Raw genomic sequence first — 21,535 nt, forward strand, 5'->3', positions numbered from 1 at the left:
CAAAAGAGGTTACAAATTTCTACCAGTCACTGGGCTCCATTAATAAAGTGCCGAAATGGAAAAGAAGGCTAAATGTGGCTCAAAAAAAATTGCTAAGACGAATATTAGGAGTCAGTTATAGTGATCGAGTCTCAGTCAAAGAAATCCCATGCCGAACTTGGAGTCGACCCCTTAGTAAGGTTGTGCCAGAGCTTCGCATGAGGTTTGCGGGACATGTTCTCCGACAAAATGAATTACGCATACTAAGAGTTGCGACGACATGAAGGCCATTACGAGGAAAGCGCAAACAGGGACATCCTAATAAACTAGGCGCCAATTAGGCACTGCACTTTCATGGAGGTCCTCAGAACAGTGGACATCAGGTGGGAAGAGGCTTCAGACATTGCCAGTGACAGATTTTTGTGGAGGCAGCTTGCGATGCGCGAACGGCGCGGGAGGATCTAAGTCTTAAGTAAGTAAGAATAGCAGATTAGATTTTTGAAATAACATTTTTGAATAGCATAATAATGCACTGTAGATACCTCAGAATATGTATTTTTTGGCTTCAAAAACAAGAAATAGTGCTTGGCGGCGGGGCTCCGCCCCAAACCCTGCTGATAAAGCTCGCAGCTCTCCCCCATACCCCATTGCTATGAAAGGCAGGGTGTGTACAATTTTTACATTAACTGCAGGAAGAACCTATTCTAGGCTTCATTAAACGTCTTCCGAAAGAATGAAGGGTCAGGACGTAATAAAATTTAATTACGTACACACACACACACAAATTGGATACATAGAACTGGATTCTTAGACCATAGACCAAGTAGTAAATTTTATATACCTTGGGAGTGTAGTCAGTGTATCAGGTGGAACAGATGAAGGAATTAAAAGTCGTATAAATCTAGAACGTCAGACATTTACACAGCTAAAACCAACCTGGAAATCTCCTCACATCTCAAACAAGACTAAATTAAGAATCTTTAACTCTAATGTCAAAGCTGTCCTACTGTATGGTTCTGAAACATGGAGAACAACTAAAGCGACAACAAAAAAAAGTAAAGAGCTTCATCAACAGATGCCTGAGAAATATCCTGAAAATACACTGGTATGACAAAGTAGAAAACACCAAACCTCCCCCCCCCCCCAAGAAAGTAAGGGCACTAATCTATAGCTTATGTTGCCTATAGATAAAGCCAGTACTGTTTCTCTACTTGTAACACGGTCTGTAGGCCTTCATTAATATATGAAGAAATGTGGCTTAGAATCTTATATAATTTCATGGTTAAGGTTGACCAATGAAAAAGACTTTTTAAATGACACGAATTTTGAGGACTTTTGTGGAGGCAGCATGCGATGCGCGAACGGCGCGGGAGGATCTAAATCTTAAGTAAGTAAGAATAGCAGTTAACCCAAATAGGAGCATGTGTGCTTTGGGTATTATTTGTCTTATGTGTTGTCTTGGAAATGTACTCTTTTAACACTACATATTACAATTGGACAGACTTCAAGAGCAAGTGTGGCAACGAAGAGAACTCAGCATATCCACCAAACTGAAAGTCTACAGTGCTGTAGTCCTCCCGTCACTCCAAAAAGCTACACTCCTTCCACCTACGCTGTCTAAGGAGTATCCATAAGGTGCGTTGGTCCGACCACATACCAGACACAGAAATCTTAAGACTGTTCAACATGACCAGTATCAATGCGACAGTAAAAAGGTCTCAACTTCGATGGATGGGACATGTAGTCCGCATGCCAGACAAACGCCTTCCCAAACAACTTCTGTGTGGGGAGCTGTGTGCAGGAAGGCGCTCCCAGGGAGGCCAATGAAAGCGTTACAAAGACACTCTTAAGAGCTCCTTCAAGGAATGCGATATCGACATTCACAGCTGGGAAGCACTAGCTCTCGATCGCTCCTCATGGCGTGAAGCTGTGAGTCTCAAGATATGAAGCAAGAAGAGTGTCCAGGGCGAAAGAGCGCCGAACCAACAAAAAGCTGAGAGAAGAAACAGGCCTATCTGCAACTGACCAAACCTACCCATGCCACGTATGCGGCCGGATTTTTAAAGCGAGGATTGGACTTTACAGTCATCTTTGAGTCCATAGGAAATGAGAAATGTGCTCATCTTCGACTACGAAGGAGGAGCTATATACAATTTGGGTACAGTCACATTCAAGTTACCTTGGAAAAAAAAAAGGGGGGGGGGAACGACCTGACGTCATATTCCTGAGCTTGGGTCCACGGGTAGACGCCATTCTCTGACGCTGTGGATAGCAATACAAATCTTGGAATTTCGAACATATTGCTATAACCCTAGTGGCGGACTGAAAGGGTTAATGTTTGTGCGGCCTACTGACACACATGATTCAGGCCAATCACACAGGTCAAGGGCTGGTGAACAAGGGACATTACTACTAATGCACGCAATATGACCAATGTTATGGTCATGTGACCACAAAGCCTTTACAGACGAGAGACAGTGTGTTAGAAAGGACAATAGAGTCCAGGACAGCAAGCAGAAAGGACTGTGTGCTACGAAGTGAGTCCTCGAAAATGTAGCTGTACGAGCTAGAGAGACTTGTGATTAGTTAGGCAGTTCTGTAGTGTAGCAAAGCATTTGAAGTTACCGTAGCCAATTGTGTTTATTGGCTGTTGTTGATGTAATTGTAAATAAACCGCCACTTTGTTTATTGAAGCTCTTGTTGTCAAGTTGATGTTTTAGATGTGTTGTGCTGTTAGGCAGTGTTTGCAGAAGGCCTGATAGAGAAGATCGTAACACTGGTGTCTTGAAGTGGGATTTCTTATGGCTTCTGTGAAACTGCTTGCTGAACTTGATCTAAAAGAATTGAAACAAGAGCTTCGATGTCGTGGACTGAAATGCTTTGAAAGAAACCATGAAACTCTTAAAGAACGCCTTCGACAAGCCTTGCTGGACGATGGTGAAGATCCGGGCACCTACCTGTTCGAGTTAGAACCCGATGTTGTAGAGCTCTTGATCACCTTTCAAGAACAGATGTTGGCTGGCTTCCAGAAGGTGATCAACGGTGACATTCAGAAAGAGACCTGTGCCAAAGTAGACCAGATAGGTACCAGTACATTGCTGAACAAGACTGATGAAACGTTTGATACCGTGATGAACAAGACTGACGACTAGATGGCTACCATGTCAAGAGGTATAAACAATCCGTTACTCAACGGAGAAGCTTTTGATGGTAGCGCTGTCTATGACTGTGATAGCGAGCCGTGCAAGCTTGGCTCCTACGACAAGAATCCTGACATTTGTTGTGACAGCGCTGAGCACAGATCTGATCAAGTCAACGTGATTCCTGCCTGTACCCAGGCGTTCAGCAAGTACTGTACTGACAGGGCCGCCTGGCAGGGAGAGTACGAGCACCGGAAGTCTTGCCAACAAAGTCTTGACCAAACCGACGTTTGTCCTGATACCAGTATCAGCAAGAGAAGCGCTGATGGTGGTGCAGCAGATGGACTTGTACACACAGTACGTTACCCACGTGCCCCACAGACATGTCTTCCAGACACGCTTGAAGATTTTGCCGTGTCTGACAACCGGGCCTCCTGGGGGCCTACGGCGCATCGAGAAAGCCTGCTGAAGCAACGTGTAAGACCAACGGTCTTGATGCCCACTGCCATGACATCAAGTGCTCCGCTACTAGCCACGAGGCTGCGATCGGCGGCGACTGACGGAAAGACCAGGCAACGTGCACGACGTCCTCTCAACCAAAGTAAGACCAACTGGTGCAGGAGAAAAAGACATACACAGGCAGCAATGCAGATGACCCCATCGAGATGGCAATACAGGCCCACTGCCATCCCCACTGATAGACCCCCACCTGCGTCGATAAACCTCCAACGCCCATGTCGTGAGGTAGATTTTGTCCGGGACGGACAAATCTGAGAAGGGGGCAATGCTATAACCCTAGTGGCGGACTGAAAGGGTTAATGTTTGTGCGGCCTACTGACACACATGATTCAGGCCAATCACACAGGTCAAGGGCTGGTGAACAAGGGACATTACTACTAATGCACGCAATATGACCAATGTTATGGTCATGTGACCACAAAGCCTTTACAGACGAGAGACAGTGTGTTAGAAAGGACAGTAGAGTCCAGGACAGCAAGCAGAAAGGACTGTGTGCTACGAAGTGAGTCCTCGAAAATGTAGCTGTACGAGCTAGAGAGACTTGTGATTAGTTAGGCAGTTCTGTAGTGTAGCAAAGCATTTGAAGTTACCGTAGCCAATTGTGTTTATTGGCTGTTGTTGATGTAATTGTAAATAAACCGCCACTTTGTTTATTGAAGCTCTTGTTGTCAAGTTGATGTTTTAGATGTGTTGTGCTGTTTGGCAGTGTTTGAGGAGGCCTGATAGAGAAGATCGTAACAATATATTAACTCTCTGTCTAGCGCTGATAGATACCGGATTGATGCTTTTTTGTTGTTGTTTTTTTTTTGGCAAAAAAATAGGTGAGGGTAAAAATGTTTCATGTGTTTGTAAAATGTTTTACATGTTTCGGATGTTCCTTCAGAGTTGAAGATAATTACTTCCTAGTCCAAACCTCCCGCAGGACGACGGGGGATGGGAGCGGGCAGGGTTTGAACCCGGGACCATCGATAAATCTGAACGACAGTGATTGATAGCCAAACTCTTAACTACTAATAAATTAATAACATACGTTAAAATACAAGAAAAGTAATATTTTTTTCCCCACAATAAAAAAGCACTGCATATATATAATAGGGCCCACTATTGCACAATTCTGTACTCACTGTATATTATATAGTTATCTCCCCTATCTACAGTCTGTAATTGATAATAGTTAAATGACCATGCAGATAGGAGAAAGTAATTGATAAATTAGAATTGTAATATTTTGTCAACTTTGTGTGGCTACATAAGTAAACACTGCATTAACAACATTGACTGATTGAGTTGAACTACAAATGAATCATGTTCTTTCAGTTATTTATTTCCGTATATTGATAAACAGCTCACAGAACGCTAGTTTTGGCTCATTAGTATATCTAGACTACTTCAAAGTAGATCTTAGATCTAGAATTTAATAGAAATAAAAAGTAAGATTTTTCACTAAATTTATTAGTTAGTAAATTAAAATTTTAGTAGTGTCACTCAAGTCACTGTGTTGTGTACACAGCTCAGTCAGAGTCACTGTCGGACTGTACTACTACTAACTATTCTGTACTCATCACTGTGACTGTACTGTTAGACTTACTGTCCTTTAGAATACCGAACTGTGACTTATTTATTATAATTAGTCTTTTAGACCTATTACCTTTTTTTTTTTTTACACCTCCTGACTCAACTGACTGTGACTGGCTCTGAGTTGAGTAGTTTTGAGTCACACTGAGACTAACTTGACTAAATCAACTAAGTGTAATTTACAGTAATTTTTACTAGAATCATTGAATATATATATATATATTATATATATATATATTCCCCTAGAAATACCTAGATCTAGGTTGAGTACTTATTTACTAGTCTAGATCCAGAAGTCTCTTGAACCCTTTAACAGTCAGAGTATATTAAATTCTAGACTTAGGCTTAAATCTAGACTCTAGAATATATTATAATTATAATACTAGATGTAGACTTCATTATAAATAGATTTTATAAATACAAATTAAATATCTAGAGCCTCTATGGCAGTAGTCTAGTTGAGTTACTAAAGAATAAATAAGTTTAAACTTCCCTTAATCTAATGTCAGGGAGATGCTGTTGCTGAGTGGTTAAGCGTTTGGCTTCTGAACATTGGGTCCCAGGTTTGAATCCTGGTAAAGATTGGGATTTTTTATTTCGGGATCTTAGGACGCCTCTGCTAGAGTCCACCTATCTCTAATGGGTACCTGACATTATTCTGTCAAAAATAAAGGCGGTTGGTTGTGGTGCTGGCCACATGGCATGCTCCTTAACTGAGAGTTTATTTCCTGTGGTGGCCTACTATGTATTTATCTCAGTTTTTTTTTTTTTGTGGAACACCTATTCAAGCCTCATGGAACAGGATGGCTGCCTGGTTATGCAGTTACTATGCTTGACATATAAATGGTTCCAGGTTCAAACCCTGCCTGCTCCCATTCCCTGAAAGAAGGAACATCTGAATTATGTTATAAAACATTTTACTAACATTTTGTACTCTATGGTTCTGTGAAACACAGTTTGGGAAACACTGATCTTCTATCACAATATTAGTATATTAGATGCTATTTAGTGAAAAAAAATATGTTTAAATAAAAGATATATATCTGAATGAGTTTGGTAGGAACATTTAATGGTTCATCCTGTGATTCCTGGTCATGATGGTCCAAGGTTCAAACCCTGCCTGTCACCATCCCCCAGTGTAGGAGGTTTGGGCTAGGATGTAATTATTTTTAAGTTTGACAGAACGCTTTAAAATATGAAACAAAACAAAATTTATTGTCAGGTACCCATTAAGGTTGGGTAGACTTAAAATCCATAATTTAAAAATTGCAGCCTTTACTGGTATTCAAACTTGAGATCTTTCTGTTCAAAAGCTTAGTACTTTAAAATGGTAGTTTGCCAGATTAGTAACTGTTAAGATAAGTTTTTAACAAACAAAAATATTTTCATTTCTTCAAATATCTGGTCCTAGAACATTTGCTATTTAAGCCTTATTTCAGCACTAAAACAATGTTAGATTCTAAAGTATCATTTAATATTAGATGAGAAATAAAAAATATTCATTTTTTTTTTTAAAGAAATTCTTTTAAATCAAAAAATATTTTTTAAAGTCTTTATAATTTTCATTTCAGACAATAACTTTGAAAGCAGAATGGATTACAGGACCCTATGTGAATATTTAATATTATTTATTACAGTTATCAGGACTAATGCAGGTAAATATTCATGTAAAAGAATATTTTTTTTAAATATGTCAAAGATAAAATAGTAACCTCGGTGTGCTATATTATTTTTATGTGAATTAACTTAGAGTGAGAATACATGAAAACATGAACATTAGTTTTCAGATGCCCGGAAGTACAAGTGAAAGGGAGAAGGATTTTAGTGAGTCAATGATAGTTGGTTAGTCACTTTGAAGTCAGTCAGTCAGTGAGACAGTACAGTAGTCATTCAAATTCGAGATGTAGCTTGTGCAGAGTTAAGATGTGATTTTAAACTGAGAGTAGTCACCATGTAGTTATAGGAACCAGTAAGCTTCGCAGTACAACAGAACAATTCCTAAACGTCAGGATACACTGCAGAAATACCTTCATAACCAACAGAATCTTTTTCATGTCTTTGTTGATTTCAAGAAGCCTTTCAACAGTTTTGCATTGGTGACAAAGGAAAAGTACTATATTAAACAAAAATAATTAAAGTAATCCATAATCCTTACACACAGGCCACCAGTGCATTGTAATTCAACAATACTAGGGGACTGTTTTGAAATCACTGTTGGAGTGAGAAAAGACTTTCTACTTTGCCCAACACTTTTCAATCTTCCTTGAAAGGATAATGGAGGATGCTCTTAAAGGTTAGGGTTATGTTATTGTCGGAGGAAGAATTACTAACTTGTGATTCATGGATGACATAGATGGTCTGGCAAGGGCAGAGAGAGAGCTAGCTGACTTGGTAAACACAAGCGAAAAACAAGACTTTTGCAGCACATGGTGTCATGCAAATAAATGCCAAAAAACATACATTATGACTAATAGTCAAGAGGGTTTTAAAATGGACAATATTGAAGGCTTAAATCTGGCATACATCAGAAATCTTAAATACTTTGGAGCTGTCATTTCCGACATAGGAATGAAACCTGTTGCGATCCTTGGTCATGGACACAATCTTGTGAATCTTGGGCTTTAACTGTAGAACTAGAGAGGATGATCCTAGCAATGGATTTGAGACTGCATCACAAACTAAGTATGGATTGCTGGTCCTGTGGTATTCATGCTGAACTGTTGTTCAGTTATGTTGATGGTCCCTGGTTCATACCCTGCCTGCTGCCACCCGCGTTGTTGTTGAGGGAGGTTTGGGCTAGGATGTAGATTATCTTCAGCTCTGAAGGAACATCCGAAACATGTAAAACATTATGCAAATAAATATGTGTAATTGTAATACTTATTATTATTATTTTTTTTTTTTTATATTCACTATTCATGCATTAATTTCAATTTGATTTATGACTTCTTATCTGTTTCTAACAGACTTTCACATTTATTGGCTCATGATCTCTAGACTTTTCAAATTACTGAGTTATAATCCCCAAAATTACCAAACTTTTGGTTTAGAACCCTCAGAACTACCAAACTTTTGGTTCATAATCCCCAGTATTGCCAAACTTTTCGTTCATAATCCCCAAAATTGCCAAAGTTGGTTAATGATCCACAGACTTGCCAAACTATTGGTTAATGGTCCTAATTTGGGCTACCCCTAAACCAGAAATCTTTAATTTAACGTGTTCAAAAGTCTTTCATTTTTAACAGGTTGTCAATACATTTGTTTGTATATAAAATTGACACCACAACTAAAAGAAAAATAGGCACTATTGCTCTAGCTTAATATGACAAAAATACTAAACAAACATTTATAATAAAATATATTCATAATTTTTTAAATTTTATGTTTACAATTTTATGCAAAGCTTATCTTTTTGTGTTTCATTTGTATTTGAACTGTGCAGTATCTTAAACTTAGGTTGTATTGATCAGTAATACAATATGTGCATATTGATTTAGTTCTGAAGCAGACATCATTGATATTGTAACTTTTTAAATTGAAGATAACTTACATCCGATTGAATTTAAAATGTTTGAAACATTGTTTTAAAAAAGAAACAAACACAGGCAGTTATTTTTGTTTGAAATGAATTTTTTACATTTGTGTTATAGACACATTTAAAGGGATGGTAGAAGTAAGGCACATGATTTTCAGCCTGTGCTTTTGCCCAAACTTAAATTGCTTTTTAATATATTGAATTAGTGAAGTTAAACACTTTGGACAATGCTCTACTTATAATTGGATAAGTTATAGGATCTCTATTGATTGAATCATTTCTTTAATTTTTCTAATATTTTTTTTATTAATGCTGCATCTATCTGAACAAAATGTGATTTTCAGACTTTGATTTGATAATAGACACAGAGCTACATCATTTCTGGTTGGGGCATTACCTCGTCTGTATAGTAGAGGGAGATAAGAGTCCTCCTGTTTTGTTGGTCAGTGATGAACTAGGAATTCTTTTACGTCAGCGGTTGGACTTCTTGTCTGAGCCTCAACATAGTAGAAATGTGAAGGGTTTTCTGGGGTATTCATTTAGCTGATTTGACTTACTGAAGTATTAAAACCTAAGACACATTAAATTGTCTAAATCCTATTTCAATTTTATTTTAGTTATATACAGACTCAGGGTATCTTATCTTACAGATTACGGAGAAAGAGAACATAATTATGCCCTGCACATTTCCTATGTCAATCTAGTCATGCATATTAGTTACTTAAACCCTGCTAAGGCATTGGTTTTCCTGGCTGAATCAGGAAACTCATTCCATTCTCTTACGTCTCTAGGTAATAGGGAGCACCTGTACAAATTTGTCGTAGCATATGGGATAAGAAATGTGCCTCTACTCTCTGAATATTTTTTGAGTATTTTATGTTGTTTTTCTATTTGTAAATTATGGGTCAGTGTTTTATGTATTATTGCTACTTTACTTTTGATTCTTCTGTCCTGAAGTATCTCTAAAGTTAGTGATTTTACTAATGGTGTTATTCTAATCAAATGTGAACATTCACTTTTATAAATCTCACTGTTCTTTTTTGTGTTTGTTCTAGTTTTTCTTTTTTTCTTCAGATTAGGGGGTCTCAAACAGAGTATGCATATTCTAATAGCAGGTCAATATAAGAAATAAAAAAAAGTTTCCCTTTCAGACCTTGCAATCTATAGGGCAGATGATGTAAAGGTCATCATTACTGTGGCTCATGGTTAACAAGGGTGTCATGTGACCAGCACAACGACCAACCAACTTTACTTTTCCCCAACTAATGTCAGGTACCCATTAGAGCTGGGTGGACTCAGAGGTACCCAAAAATCCTGAAATAAAAAATCCCACTTCTTCACCAGGATTCAAACCCAAGACCCCCAGTTTAAAGTTACATGCTTTACCGCTCAGCCACAGCGCCTCCCAGGTTAATATTGGACACAGATTAATTTGTCCCCATTGAAATGTAAATATCTACCTCCTGTCCCTTTAAAGACATTATAGCTCTAAAAGGAACTTTATTGATCTTTTTATTTCAAACTTAAACATGGTGTTTTAAAAATGTTTTTGTTTTTTTTATTTCTTAATCATGTTGCTGTATTAAATGTTACTGTTTTCACAGATGAACTATCAGGTGACATCTGTGAGGACTTAATAGCTCAGACTGAGCCATTAGAAGAAATGAGTAAGCTAGTGTTTTATTCTCACCTTCCAAAGGGTGGTAAAGAGGCAGGGACTTACTTAAAGGTAAATATTGATTTGCCAGCTTAGTAACTCATTATTATATCAACTGTTCATGGGAATATGGCTTTGTGGGAAAGGGGTGTACTGATTCATTTTTTATCCAATACTTTTAAAAAAGATTTATTTAATGAATTTACTTGATATACTATGGGAGATGTACTGTCCCCTCCTCCCTTTATCCTTCTCTCTCTCTCTCTTCCCTCCCCCCCCCCCCCCCCCCCCATAAAAAAAAAACAAGCATCATGTAATGCTTTTCATTAATCTTTTCCCTAAACTGTACCTTAAACAACAAATTAGGGTTAGGGTTACATTTTACATTATTTTCAATTCATACAAACATTACTAATTACATTATAAATGTATATGCCATTACATTACATGTTACATTATGATTGCTGCTAGGTGAATGATGAAGTCAGAAACTGGCAAGATTGTGTGATTCTATGCTGTAGCAATCCTGTCAGTTGTGATGTAGCCTTGTACACCCTGTCTGTGTGCTACTACATAAAGTGTAATGAAACTGATGCTAGTGGTTGCCAGCCTTTGATGTCCCCTCTTCCCAAGCACAACAGCACTGTAATGGTGTTCAGAAGTAAGTCCAGTAGTTTTTAGTGGTCTGCCTTATCAACTGAAATTATACATAGGGTGAGAACTATTTTGTGTTTGCTTCTAAAGTCATTGTGATGCTTATTTTGTACATCTAAGAGTGCCTATTACAGCACTTTGACCAAACTGAGAATCATATATTATAAAATATGTTACATGGGGCATATGGGGACATGATGGCTGAGTGTTAAAGCACTTGGGTTTGAGTCCCCAATGAAGACTGGGATTTTGAGTGTTGGGGATTTTTAGGGTGCCCTGGAGTCCATCGAACACAAGTTGGGGGAAAGTAAAGGTGGTTGGTCGTTGTGACACCCTCGTTAACATTTGGCTACAGAAAGATGACCTTTACTTCATCTGCCCTATAGATCACAAGGTCTGAAAGGGTTACTTTTCTTAACTTTATGTAATTAGATTATTAACTTGATGTAGCTAGAGGTCTTAATACTTAAATGCATGAAACAACATCTCAGAAACAGATGACCTTTACACCATATGCTCTATAGATCGCAGGGGCTGAAAGGGGTACTTTACTTTACTATTATCTGATAAGAAGGATGCACTATTACTTGCTAGAAGTGCTCATAGATCAAAGGCATTTATTAAGATCAAAACAATGAGAAATTACAAAATTGCATTAAATTCCAACTCTGAAATCAAGCTTAGCCATGACCACATTATAAGGTCCCTAAATTTTAGGGAAAAAAAACGTGACAATGAGGCACCTAATGTAGCTTAATTTTATGTTGATAAGGTTAATACATCTTACTTCAAAAATCTAAAGGTATGGATTTGTGTATTGAAAGTGTGAAGACGTCATATTGTGTTAAAATGTAGGCCTATGCCTTTACGGATGTCAGTGTTTATGAAAACATTGTTATTTGGTGTCTTTATTCCATTTCTTATCAACCATTTCAGTCTTGAACTTTTATATTTGATATTTCATTAGCTGGGGGAAAAAATGAAGAGTTGCTGTGAACAACTTAGAACTGGCTAGTTCATAGATACAGTAAACAAACATCTATACTTATGTAGCCTAACGCTCTGTGCTTAGTTCACAATTCACAGCCATACTTCGCTGTTTGGTACCACTTGAACTTAAATTTACATCCAGGGCGCCCCTTTGCTGCGTAGAGCCTTGACCCTTACCATTGTCGAAACACGAGGGTCAAGGCATCTCTTTATTTTTCTATTAATAACTTTTTAAAAACATTTACTTTACTATTTCTCCTGCTTGAAATCGATAGCATACATGTTGGATAGATTTACTGACCAAAGTGTACCTTCTCTGGTCTACTAAGTTTTCTTTAATTAAATCCTCCCCCCCCCCCTTTCCCAAGCATTAAACATTTGTTGTTGCACAGTGTAACACCAGACTGCTAACTACAAGCAAACGAAATAGGCTTGCTTTCTTTCTTTTCAATCTCTCTCTCTCTCTCTCTGTCTCTTCCACTCTCTCTTATCTCTCTCTTCTTCTCTCTTCTCTCTCTCTTTGATTCAGCCGTGTCAAAGACTTCGCACTGGAAACAAGAAAAAAAAATCATATTATTAATATCACAAAGTATGAGAGTGCATTGAGGTCCGTATACATTTTGGCCTCGCATTACTTAGTGGACATTTCGGACGCCTGGTGTAAATGTAAATGATCGAAGGTGAGCACATTTCTCATGTCCTATGGACTCAAAGATGAGCACATTTCTCATGTCCTATGGACTCGAAGATGAGCACATTTCTCATGTCCTATGGACTCAAAGATGAGCACATTTCTCATGTCCTATGGACTCGAAGATGAGCACATTTCTCATGTCCTATGGTCTCGAAGATGAGCACATTTCTCATGTCCTATGGACTCGAAGATGAGCACATTTCTCATGTCCTATGGACTCAAAGATGAGCACATTTCTCATGTCCTATGGACTCGAAGATGAGCACATTTCTCATGTCCTATGGTCTCGAAGATGAGAACATTTCTCATGTCCTATGGACTCAAAGATGAGAACATTTCTCATGTCCTATGGACTCAAAGATGAGCACATTTCTCATGTCCTGTGGACTCGAAGATGAGAACATTTCTCATGTCCTATGGACTCCAAGATGAGCACATTTTTCATATCCTGTGGACTCGAAGATGAGCACATTTCTCATGTCCTATGGACTCCAAGATGAGCACATTTCTCATATCCTGTGGACTCGAAGATGACTGTAAAGTCCAATCCTAGCTTAAAAAAGCCGGCCGCATACGTGGCATGGCTGGGTTTGGTCAGTTGCAGATATGCCTGCTTCTTCGCTCAGCTTTTTGTTGGTTCGGCGTTCTTTCTCCCTGGCCACTATTCTTGCTTCAAACCTTGAGACTCGCAGCTTAACGCCATGAGAAGCGATCGAGAGTTAGTGCTTCCCAGCCATGATTGTCGATATCGCAGTCCTTGAAAGAGCTCTTGAGAGTCTTTATAGCGCTTGTATTGACCTCTCTGGGAGCGCTTTCCTGCACACAGCTCCCCGTATAGAAGTACAGAAGTCGTTTGGGATGGCATGCGGACCATATGTCCCTTCAATCGAAGTTGGGATCTTTTAACTGTCGCATTGATACTGTTCATGTTGGACAGCTTTAAGATTTCTGTGTCTGGTATGTGATCGGACCAACGAACCTTATGGTGTAAATGTATGTACTATGTAGATGTATATGTCGCATAGACATAGCCAACTGCATTTAGTATCTGAACCAAACTATTTTATTCTTTTTCCCCAACAGCGCAATTTGTTGCTGATAAACTTACCAATAGTAGATCTAGATTCTGGTGTGACTTATAATTATAACTATAATCCATTTCAATAACAAACATAAAATTAATTTAATGACCAGGAAAGTCAAACATTGTTACCAGTTCTACTAGTTTATAACATCAAGGTTTCCGTAAAAAAAAAAAAAAAAATATATAAATAAATAAAAAATTTTTTTTTTCCAACTGTGTTTAACGACATTTTCCGTATAGATCATGAAATAATTCGTACATTACAGCAAGTTTTAGCTACGGTATATTTGTAATTTTGATCAACCGACATAGTCCATTGACTCTAATTTTAATTCATCTCTTTCAAAGTTTTTAGATATCTGCATTCAAAGTAACTATAAATATTTTTTTTCCGTATACGTGCGTCTCAAGTTCATGAAATCACTCACACATTACGGCAAGTTTTAACCACAGGAAATATGAATCAGCGTGTTTTTTCCAGATACTTTTTAATATGCTAAATAGTCCATTGGCTTTAATTTTCATTTATCTTTTTCCAAGTATATATATATATATATATATATATATATAATATATATTCTATATATATTCTATATATCTGCACGTTATAATGTAGAGTGGCAGTGGCTGGAAGGATACACGAGAAGACTACTGACAACTCCCATGAGTCCTTCGTTCGAGACATACTGCGACCGTTTCATCGATTGATAGAAATATGTAACATCCAGATTATGTTTATCGACTGAGTGTAATCCAGTGTGGATTAGCGTGAAACACGTTTTATTTGTGTATTTAACCAGGTCATCTACAAAATGTCATTTCCTTGGAAGAAGAGTTACAGTCCGACTAGTGTACAAACTAGAGCAATGGTAGTAGGATGTATGTTTTTGGGGGTTCTTAGAGGTTAGGGACATCTCCCTTCTTCCAAGGGGGATTACTGTTATCTGTAATGCAGGTACACAGTTCGGCTTATCCCCTTGCTCATGCTGAGAGGAACATTAAAGCCCATCGGCAGACATTGGATAAATCCTATTTGAAAGAGCGGACAAGATTCAAACCCTGAAACGCAAAGGTCAAGGATGTATGTTGTTGACAAGTTTATTTAAAACGATGACTGTTTTTTCATATTCTCTTTAAAATATTGTTTAGACGTTACTAGAGAAGGTGCAAAAGGCAGTAGATAAAGGGCGGATATATTTAGTAAAAGTGATTCCTTGTTCCAGAATTAAAGCTTTGTATTTCATTTAAAAGAAGATTTCAGTTTTGAGTTTATACACCACGATATTGTTTGAGAATTCCGAAACTGTCTAAAGGAGTAAGATCTATACAAAATTAGAACATCGGAAACCTATTATTTGATGAACACAATCTCATCGTAACATGAAGACATTGTTGTCATCTGGCACTTTGCACTGTATATCGTCACAGTAACATTAAGATTAGATGTCGGAATCTCGTTCTTGTGTCGGCAATCAGTGGCGCCTTAGGGAAACATTTTGAACGAAGATAACCTTCACTGAAAACTTAAACGTTTCTAGAGTGACAATACTCTATGCATACAATCAATCTTAATTATCTATGATTTACTGTGTTTTAAAAGCGCCTTTTATTGTGTTTTTTATCAATTGAATTATTAGTAGTAAAAAAAAAGGTGAGGCGAAAGTCTCCCTTTCAGACCTTGCGATCCATGGGGGCAGAAGAAATGAAAACATTAGACCAGCTCACATCCCAATGACAAGAAAAAGGACGCCTATTATAAGCTATCTCGCCATGACCAACGCATAAATTTTCGGCTCAGAACCGGACACAGCAGAATGAGACAACATATGTTCCGGAAGCTAAAAGTCGGGACTAGCGAAACCTGCCCTTATGGAGCATCACTAGAGAATGCTGACCATGTCCTTAAAAGCTGCATACTTTACTATATCAAGAGGAGCGAACAATTCTCTTGTCCAAAAACCCTCACATAGTGCAAAAACTATACGGAGAACTGCCTGATCTGAAACCACTGCGCAGTTCATCTCAGATATAGGATTACTGATCTGAACCCTCCGACGTGAAAATGAGAACAAAGAAAATAGAAGAATTAAATTATTAGTAGTTAAAAAAAGTAATGTAAAGTCTCCCTTTCTTACCATGCGATCCATCAGAGCAGTTTCTGTGGCTGACAGTTAATGAGGCTGTCATGTGGACAGCACAACGATCACACGCCTTTACTCCCTCCCACCCTAACCAACGTATGTCAGGTATCCTGTACAATTGGATGGACTCAGGGGCGTCCTAAAAATCCCGATATTCAAAATTCTAAACGCCTTTACTTCCCCAGACTCGGGATCACTTGGGGAAGTTCAAAACCTCTGCCTTCATCTAGATTCGAACCCGGGACCTCTTGGTTAGGAAGCCAAGTGCTTTATCATTCATTCACGATGTCCCCTATGTCTTATCTTATATATTACAGACGTTACTTAAAAAAAAAGAAGATAATTATGTCTTACGCATTTCATGTGTCTATCTAGTCATGCATGTTAATCAATGACTTAAACTCTGTTAAGTCGTTGGTTTTCCTGGCTGATTCAGGCAACCCATTCCATTCTCTAAGGGCATTAGGGAAGAAGGAGCACTTGTATTTTGTGTATTCCTACGCTAATGTTTAAAACCCATCGATAGTTTTTGCTAAAAAAAGGTTTCAATTTAAAAATCACGAACATTGAACGACGAAATAGAAACAAATAATGAAATAATGATAAAAAAGAAAAGCCAACAGTAGTTTGAAAAGCTAGTTTTAAGTTGTTTAAACGCATAGTTTTTTTTTTTTTTTTTTGTTTCTTTTTTACCATTTTTTACTCGGCATCACTATTTTACTTTGGTTACCACACTGGATGACTTGGGACTGTTCTTTGTATGTCAGCACCGGAGAGACACTTGTGCAATTTTCTACTAATCAGTGACTTCCTGGCCGCTTAGTCTCGGGGTCACTGGATCGATATCTCAATACGTAACCCCGTTTTTTTTTTAAAGCAAAGGTTAAGGTCATGAACAATGCAAGTTCAGGGATGCCTGTAATTATCTTGCCTTCATATCTGATTCCTGGCTTTGAGTTCTAAGTGAGACCAGTATTAGCAGGGCGTTTGGTAATTAAAGCATTCGGTGGTTGTGCTAACGACACACCGTCTTCGTTAACATGGATCTTAAAGCTCTCCAAACGACGCTTTGTTTTGCTCACAACTTTCGAACACTGGGAAACGTTGGGACAGATATTAAGCGCGTGATAGTCACTGGGATGGCCCCCACGCATTCGATTATAGTCCACGTAGAAGACGGAATACCTCGGATCAATTTCAACTTCATCGACTAGATGAAGTCTTTTTCTTTTCAATCACACTAAGCATTTTTTTTTCTCATTAATCGACAATCGTGATTGGTGCTGCTTCCGACCCAAAATTCAGTTAATTAAAACAATTAATGATGAGTTTTCTTAGACCTTTCAGTTTATAGAATACAAAGACTTTTTTTCTCTTTTCATTCTTATTTTTAGCGGTCCCTAATAGTGAAGACAAAAAAAAAACACTATTATTTTGTGGAGTCTGTCATATTTAGATCTAAAAAAACAAACTATCAGTGTTTTTTTGAACATTCAATAGTTACTTGTGGTCTTCTGAAAACGAACTCTTTTTTATTGAAACAAAAGGAGCAAACTTTTTCCCCCCATAGAATTACGCCCTTTTTAGAAGTTAAATATTTAAGAAAAAAAAAAAAACACTTTATAAAAAAAAAAGTCCCCCAGATTGAGAGAAACATGTTATTTTTTGGGGAAAAAAAGTTGCTCGAGCGTGAATTCGATCTCGAACCTCCATGATGAAATGCCGACGTGTTTTGCCTCTGAGCTATTCAAGTGCTTATAAAAACAGAAGGTTTTGTTTGTCTATTATTAGTTTAATTTTTTTTTAGCGAACGACCTAATTATGTACATTAGCCTTGACAAGAGACCCTATAAAACAAAATTAAATAATTATGACTAGTTGATTCAGTTCTATGCTAATTTTGGGTTGTTTGTGTTTTGTCATTGACATTGTATAATTGTGCAAAGTTTCAACTTCTTTTCAATGCATATTTTGTAAGAAGGAAGATACAATTGTGTTTGATCGTATAGTTTGCAGTTCATAGTTTCTGATATACCCATATAAAGGTTAGTCTCTATTATACCTACATAAAGGTTAGTATCTGATGTACCCACATAAATGTTAGTTTCTGATATAACACCTTTTTTTTCCCGTTGCTTTAGTAATACAATTAGCCGCCACAGTTCATACCGTTGCTATATGAAATACTGAACCACTTCTCTCACTGAAGTTCGATACAGAAGTTCTGATTCCGTTATTTACCCTGTCCTGCCGACAGATGGCTTCTAAATTGTGTGTGTGTGTGTTGCACGGCCAGGCCTGATCTGCTCGCAGTTGGTAGACAGTCAGCTTCGGGCATATGGCAGCTTTGATCTTTCCATAAACTTGTTACGACCAGGGGTTCTAGTGTTGTTTTAAACTAGGGATGAGATGGAAAAGTTCATCCATCGCTATGCTGACGCCCACCTATCAGTGTCAGAATTATTGTCTACTACCTTCACCCTACAGCTCCCCTCACTTGTTCGCTCCCCCCATCCACCTCTTCACTCGGACTTAACATTTTAATTTTATAGTAACAAAAATATTTTAGCAGAAACAAAGACTAAATAGAGTTTTAAAGCCTTTAGGGCTGAAACAAACTATGAATGACATATAACAGCATGACATTTAACAGCACACTAAGGCAGCAAGGATGTTGAAAGTAGAAGGTGAAGAAACTATGGCGTCAATTCTAATTTGGCTGGTATACATTTTTAAAAAATTAAAACAAAACGTGGCTAGAGAACTAGAAAATCTTGATCAGATTACGTCTTCGGGTATTTCTGCATGTAAGCCCTATGTATTCAAGAGTTCGATAGATGAATTTTCAGTATCATTTAAGGCAACGTCTTCTAAGTTAGTCAGTCTAGATCAATAGGCTAAGTTAGTCAGTCTAGATCAATAGGCTGAGTTAGTCAGTCTAGATCAATAGGCTAAGTTAGTCAGTCTAGATCAATAGGCTAAGTTAGTCAGTCTAGATCGATAGGCTAAGTTAGTCAGTCTAGATCAATAGGCTAAGTTAGTCAGTCTAGATCAATAGGCTAAGTTAGTCAGTCTAGATCGATAGGCTAAGTTAGTCAGTCTAGATCAATAGGCTAAGTTAGTCAGTCTAGATCAATAGGCTAAGTTAGTCAGTCTAGATCGATAGGCTAAGTTAGTCAGTCTAGATCGATAGGCTAAGTTAGTCAGTCTAGATCAATAGGCTAAGTTAGTCAGTCTAGATCGATAGGCCTATCAGTAGACTATTAGAAAGTCTAGTAGATTTATACATTTGCTTAACCAGGATATTTACTGGAGGGGGGGGGGAATGGGGCGTCTTTTTTTTTAATCTAACATTCTTTAGTTATTAAAAGTAAAAAAAAAATCATTCTATAAGATGTAAAAACGAGGAATTCTTTTTTTTTAAATACAATTCTTGTTGATTATCGTAAGTAACTGTTGCTTCTATGTACAAATTCTTAAGATGATATAGTGCAGTCGGATTAACAATTATGTATAAGTATCAAACATGCACTAAATGTGTACTAAATAATACTGCAACTTGTTTAAACAAATAAATACATGCAGTTTATGTAGTTTTTGTCTATTTTACATTTTTAAAACTCAACTAAAGTTCGCTTTTGGTGACCATAATTACCATTTAACTGATATCACGCTTAAGGCGATGGTACAAAATTATTTTAATGGAAGATCTGTCATCATTTTTAGAAAAGACAGTGCGAAGTATAGCCTACGTTTTAGAGAACAATGAGAAAAGCGTGGTCGAGAGGCTAAGTACGCTTTAATTTAGCTACCTCTGAAGGGTTCGACACCCGACTTGAGCAGAGTTGTATTTAATGAGATCCTAAAGGCAGCACGGAAAACCTTCCCCCCAACTGGTCCGTAGCGCTCTGAGCTATTGTTATAAAGAAAAAGAAGGTGGGGGGGGGGGGTAAAATCGCATACCGGTACATGTAATAAAAAGCGCTTGATTTTGGAGCGGGCTCAGGCCCGCCACCATAAATATTTGATCTCATGACAACAAGGTATGTGTGGGCTTCTCTGCCCCCATCTCCTAAGCCAGCGGTTCTCAACCTTTTAAGCTCGGCGACCCCTTTTTACAATTCCTCACTTTGCTGCGACCCCCACCCTCAAACACACACAGCAATAGAAGAATAGACAAAAACAATCCATATTTTCGAAGGTCTTAGGCGACCCCTGGCTAATCGTCAATCGACACCCAAAGGGGTCGCGACCCACAGGTTGAGAACCCCTGCCCTAAGCCAATAAACTTCAAATACGTATAAGAGAGTCACGAAAAAAAAAGGGGGCGAAGGGCCCCCCTTCTCTTGGGTTCCACACATAAGTCCTGTTTGTGCAGCCCCCCCCCCTCGGCGACGGGCCTTTGGGGCCAGTTAAAATACAATAATACATTAAAACAAAATGTAACACTAAACGTATTAAACAAACAACGTCTCCAAGTATTCCATGAACAAATAGTTTGTGTTCATCTTCACTTTAATGTACACTAGTCAAGAGAGCCTCGTAGTCATTCAATGTAATTGAATCCAAATAAGCCGCTTAGGGTTTAAAAAGTCGTTTGGTCTTTTCAAATTTAGAACCTGGGGTAAAAAACAACAACAAAAAAAAAGCATTATCCAAGCAGTTCGACTGGGGCTAATGTTTGTTATTGATATTCAAGGGGAAGTCAGTCGTGTGTGATTGTTTGAAGGGCTGCTGAGAGTAATCGATTTCATCGTTCCTTTCTTTTTTTTTCACCTCAATGCTGGCATTTTTTTTTATTAGTATCTAGATCTCGTAAAACTAGTAACTGGATAGGCATAATTGTATTACAGCAAAACTCCTGCCGTCCATCGTGGTTCAATGACCACTTTTTTCATCCAGGGGGCTAAGGGTTTTGCACTGCCCTGGGGTTTTGTGCCTCCTCATGTGGCTGGTGAGACCTATGTGATCCCGGAATGTTCGGCTGCACACTGGACAGGTTATTCCAGTTGGAGCTAGTGCCATTAGCCTTTTTTTTTCCTTTGACACTTTTTTCTGCCAGCGCTTGTCCTCAGCAATTTGTGCGCCAGTTTTCACACCGCGACGCCATGATGCTCTGTCGTGTGCTTCTATCTCCAGGGTAGCTGGGTCAATGCTGAAGGCTTTCAGAGAAGCTTTGAGGGTGCCACTGAAGCGTTTTCTTTGTCCACCTTGTGAGCGCTTTCCTTTCGTTAATTGTCCATACAGGGGTCGTATGCGGCGGTGTTCCGTTCTGCAACTGGGACTGCATCAGGATTGTGCGGATGCTTTGCAGGCCCGCTTTTCGAAGGACTTCAGTATCTGTGGTGGTTCAGTTTTTTTTTTTTCATGTCCACGTTTCTGAGGCATAAAGCAATGTAGGGAGGATGACAGCTCGATAGACCCTTAGTTTTGTGTTTGTGGTGATACCTCGTCTGTGCCAGACATTTTTAGACAGTCTGGCCTTGGCGATACGCTGGTCGATTTCATTATCGATCTTTCCGTTTCCGGAGAGTGTGCAACCAAGATAGGTGACCTTCTGGACAAAA

General features: G+C 38.3%; 1 protein-coding gene across 2 annotated transcripts in view; it reads left to right on the forward strand.

Moving 5' to 3' along the window:
* Nucleotides 1-4,855: 4,855 nt before the first annotated feature.
* The window catches only part of LOC106052009 (dyslexia-associated protein KIAA0319-like protein), a 70,590-nt gene continuing 53,910 nt past the window's right edge, over nucleotides 4,856-21,535 (forward strand). For both annotated transcript variants that reach the window (XM_056015352.1, XM_056015353.1), the window contains exons 1-4: nucleotides 4,856-5,068; nucleotides 6,785-6,868; nucleotides 10,353-10,477; nucleotides 10,877-11,066. In XM_056015352.1, coding sequence (XP_055871327.1) covers nucleotides 6,805-6,868; nucleotides 10,353-10,477; nucleotides 10,877-11,066 — 379 coding nt within the window. In that variant the 5' untranslated portion in view covers nucleotides 4,856-5,068; nucleotides 6,785-6,804. The remainder of the gene's footprint in view (nucleotides 5,069-6,784; nucleotides 6,869-10,352; nucleotides 10,478-10,876; nucleotides 11,067-21,535) is intronic.

Source organism: Biomphalaria glabrata, chromosome 17 (assembly GCF_947242115.1).
Source record: "Biomphalaria glabrata chromosome 17, xgBioGlab47.1, whole genome shotgun sequence".
Lineage (NCBI taxonomy): Eukaryota > Metazoa > Mollusca > Gastropoda > Planorbidae > Biomphalaria > Biomphalaria glabrata.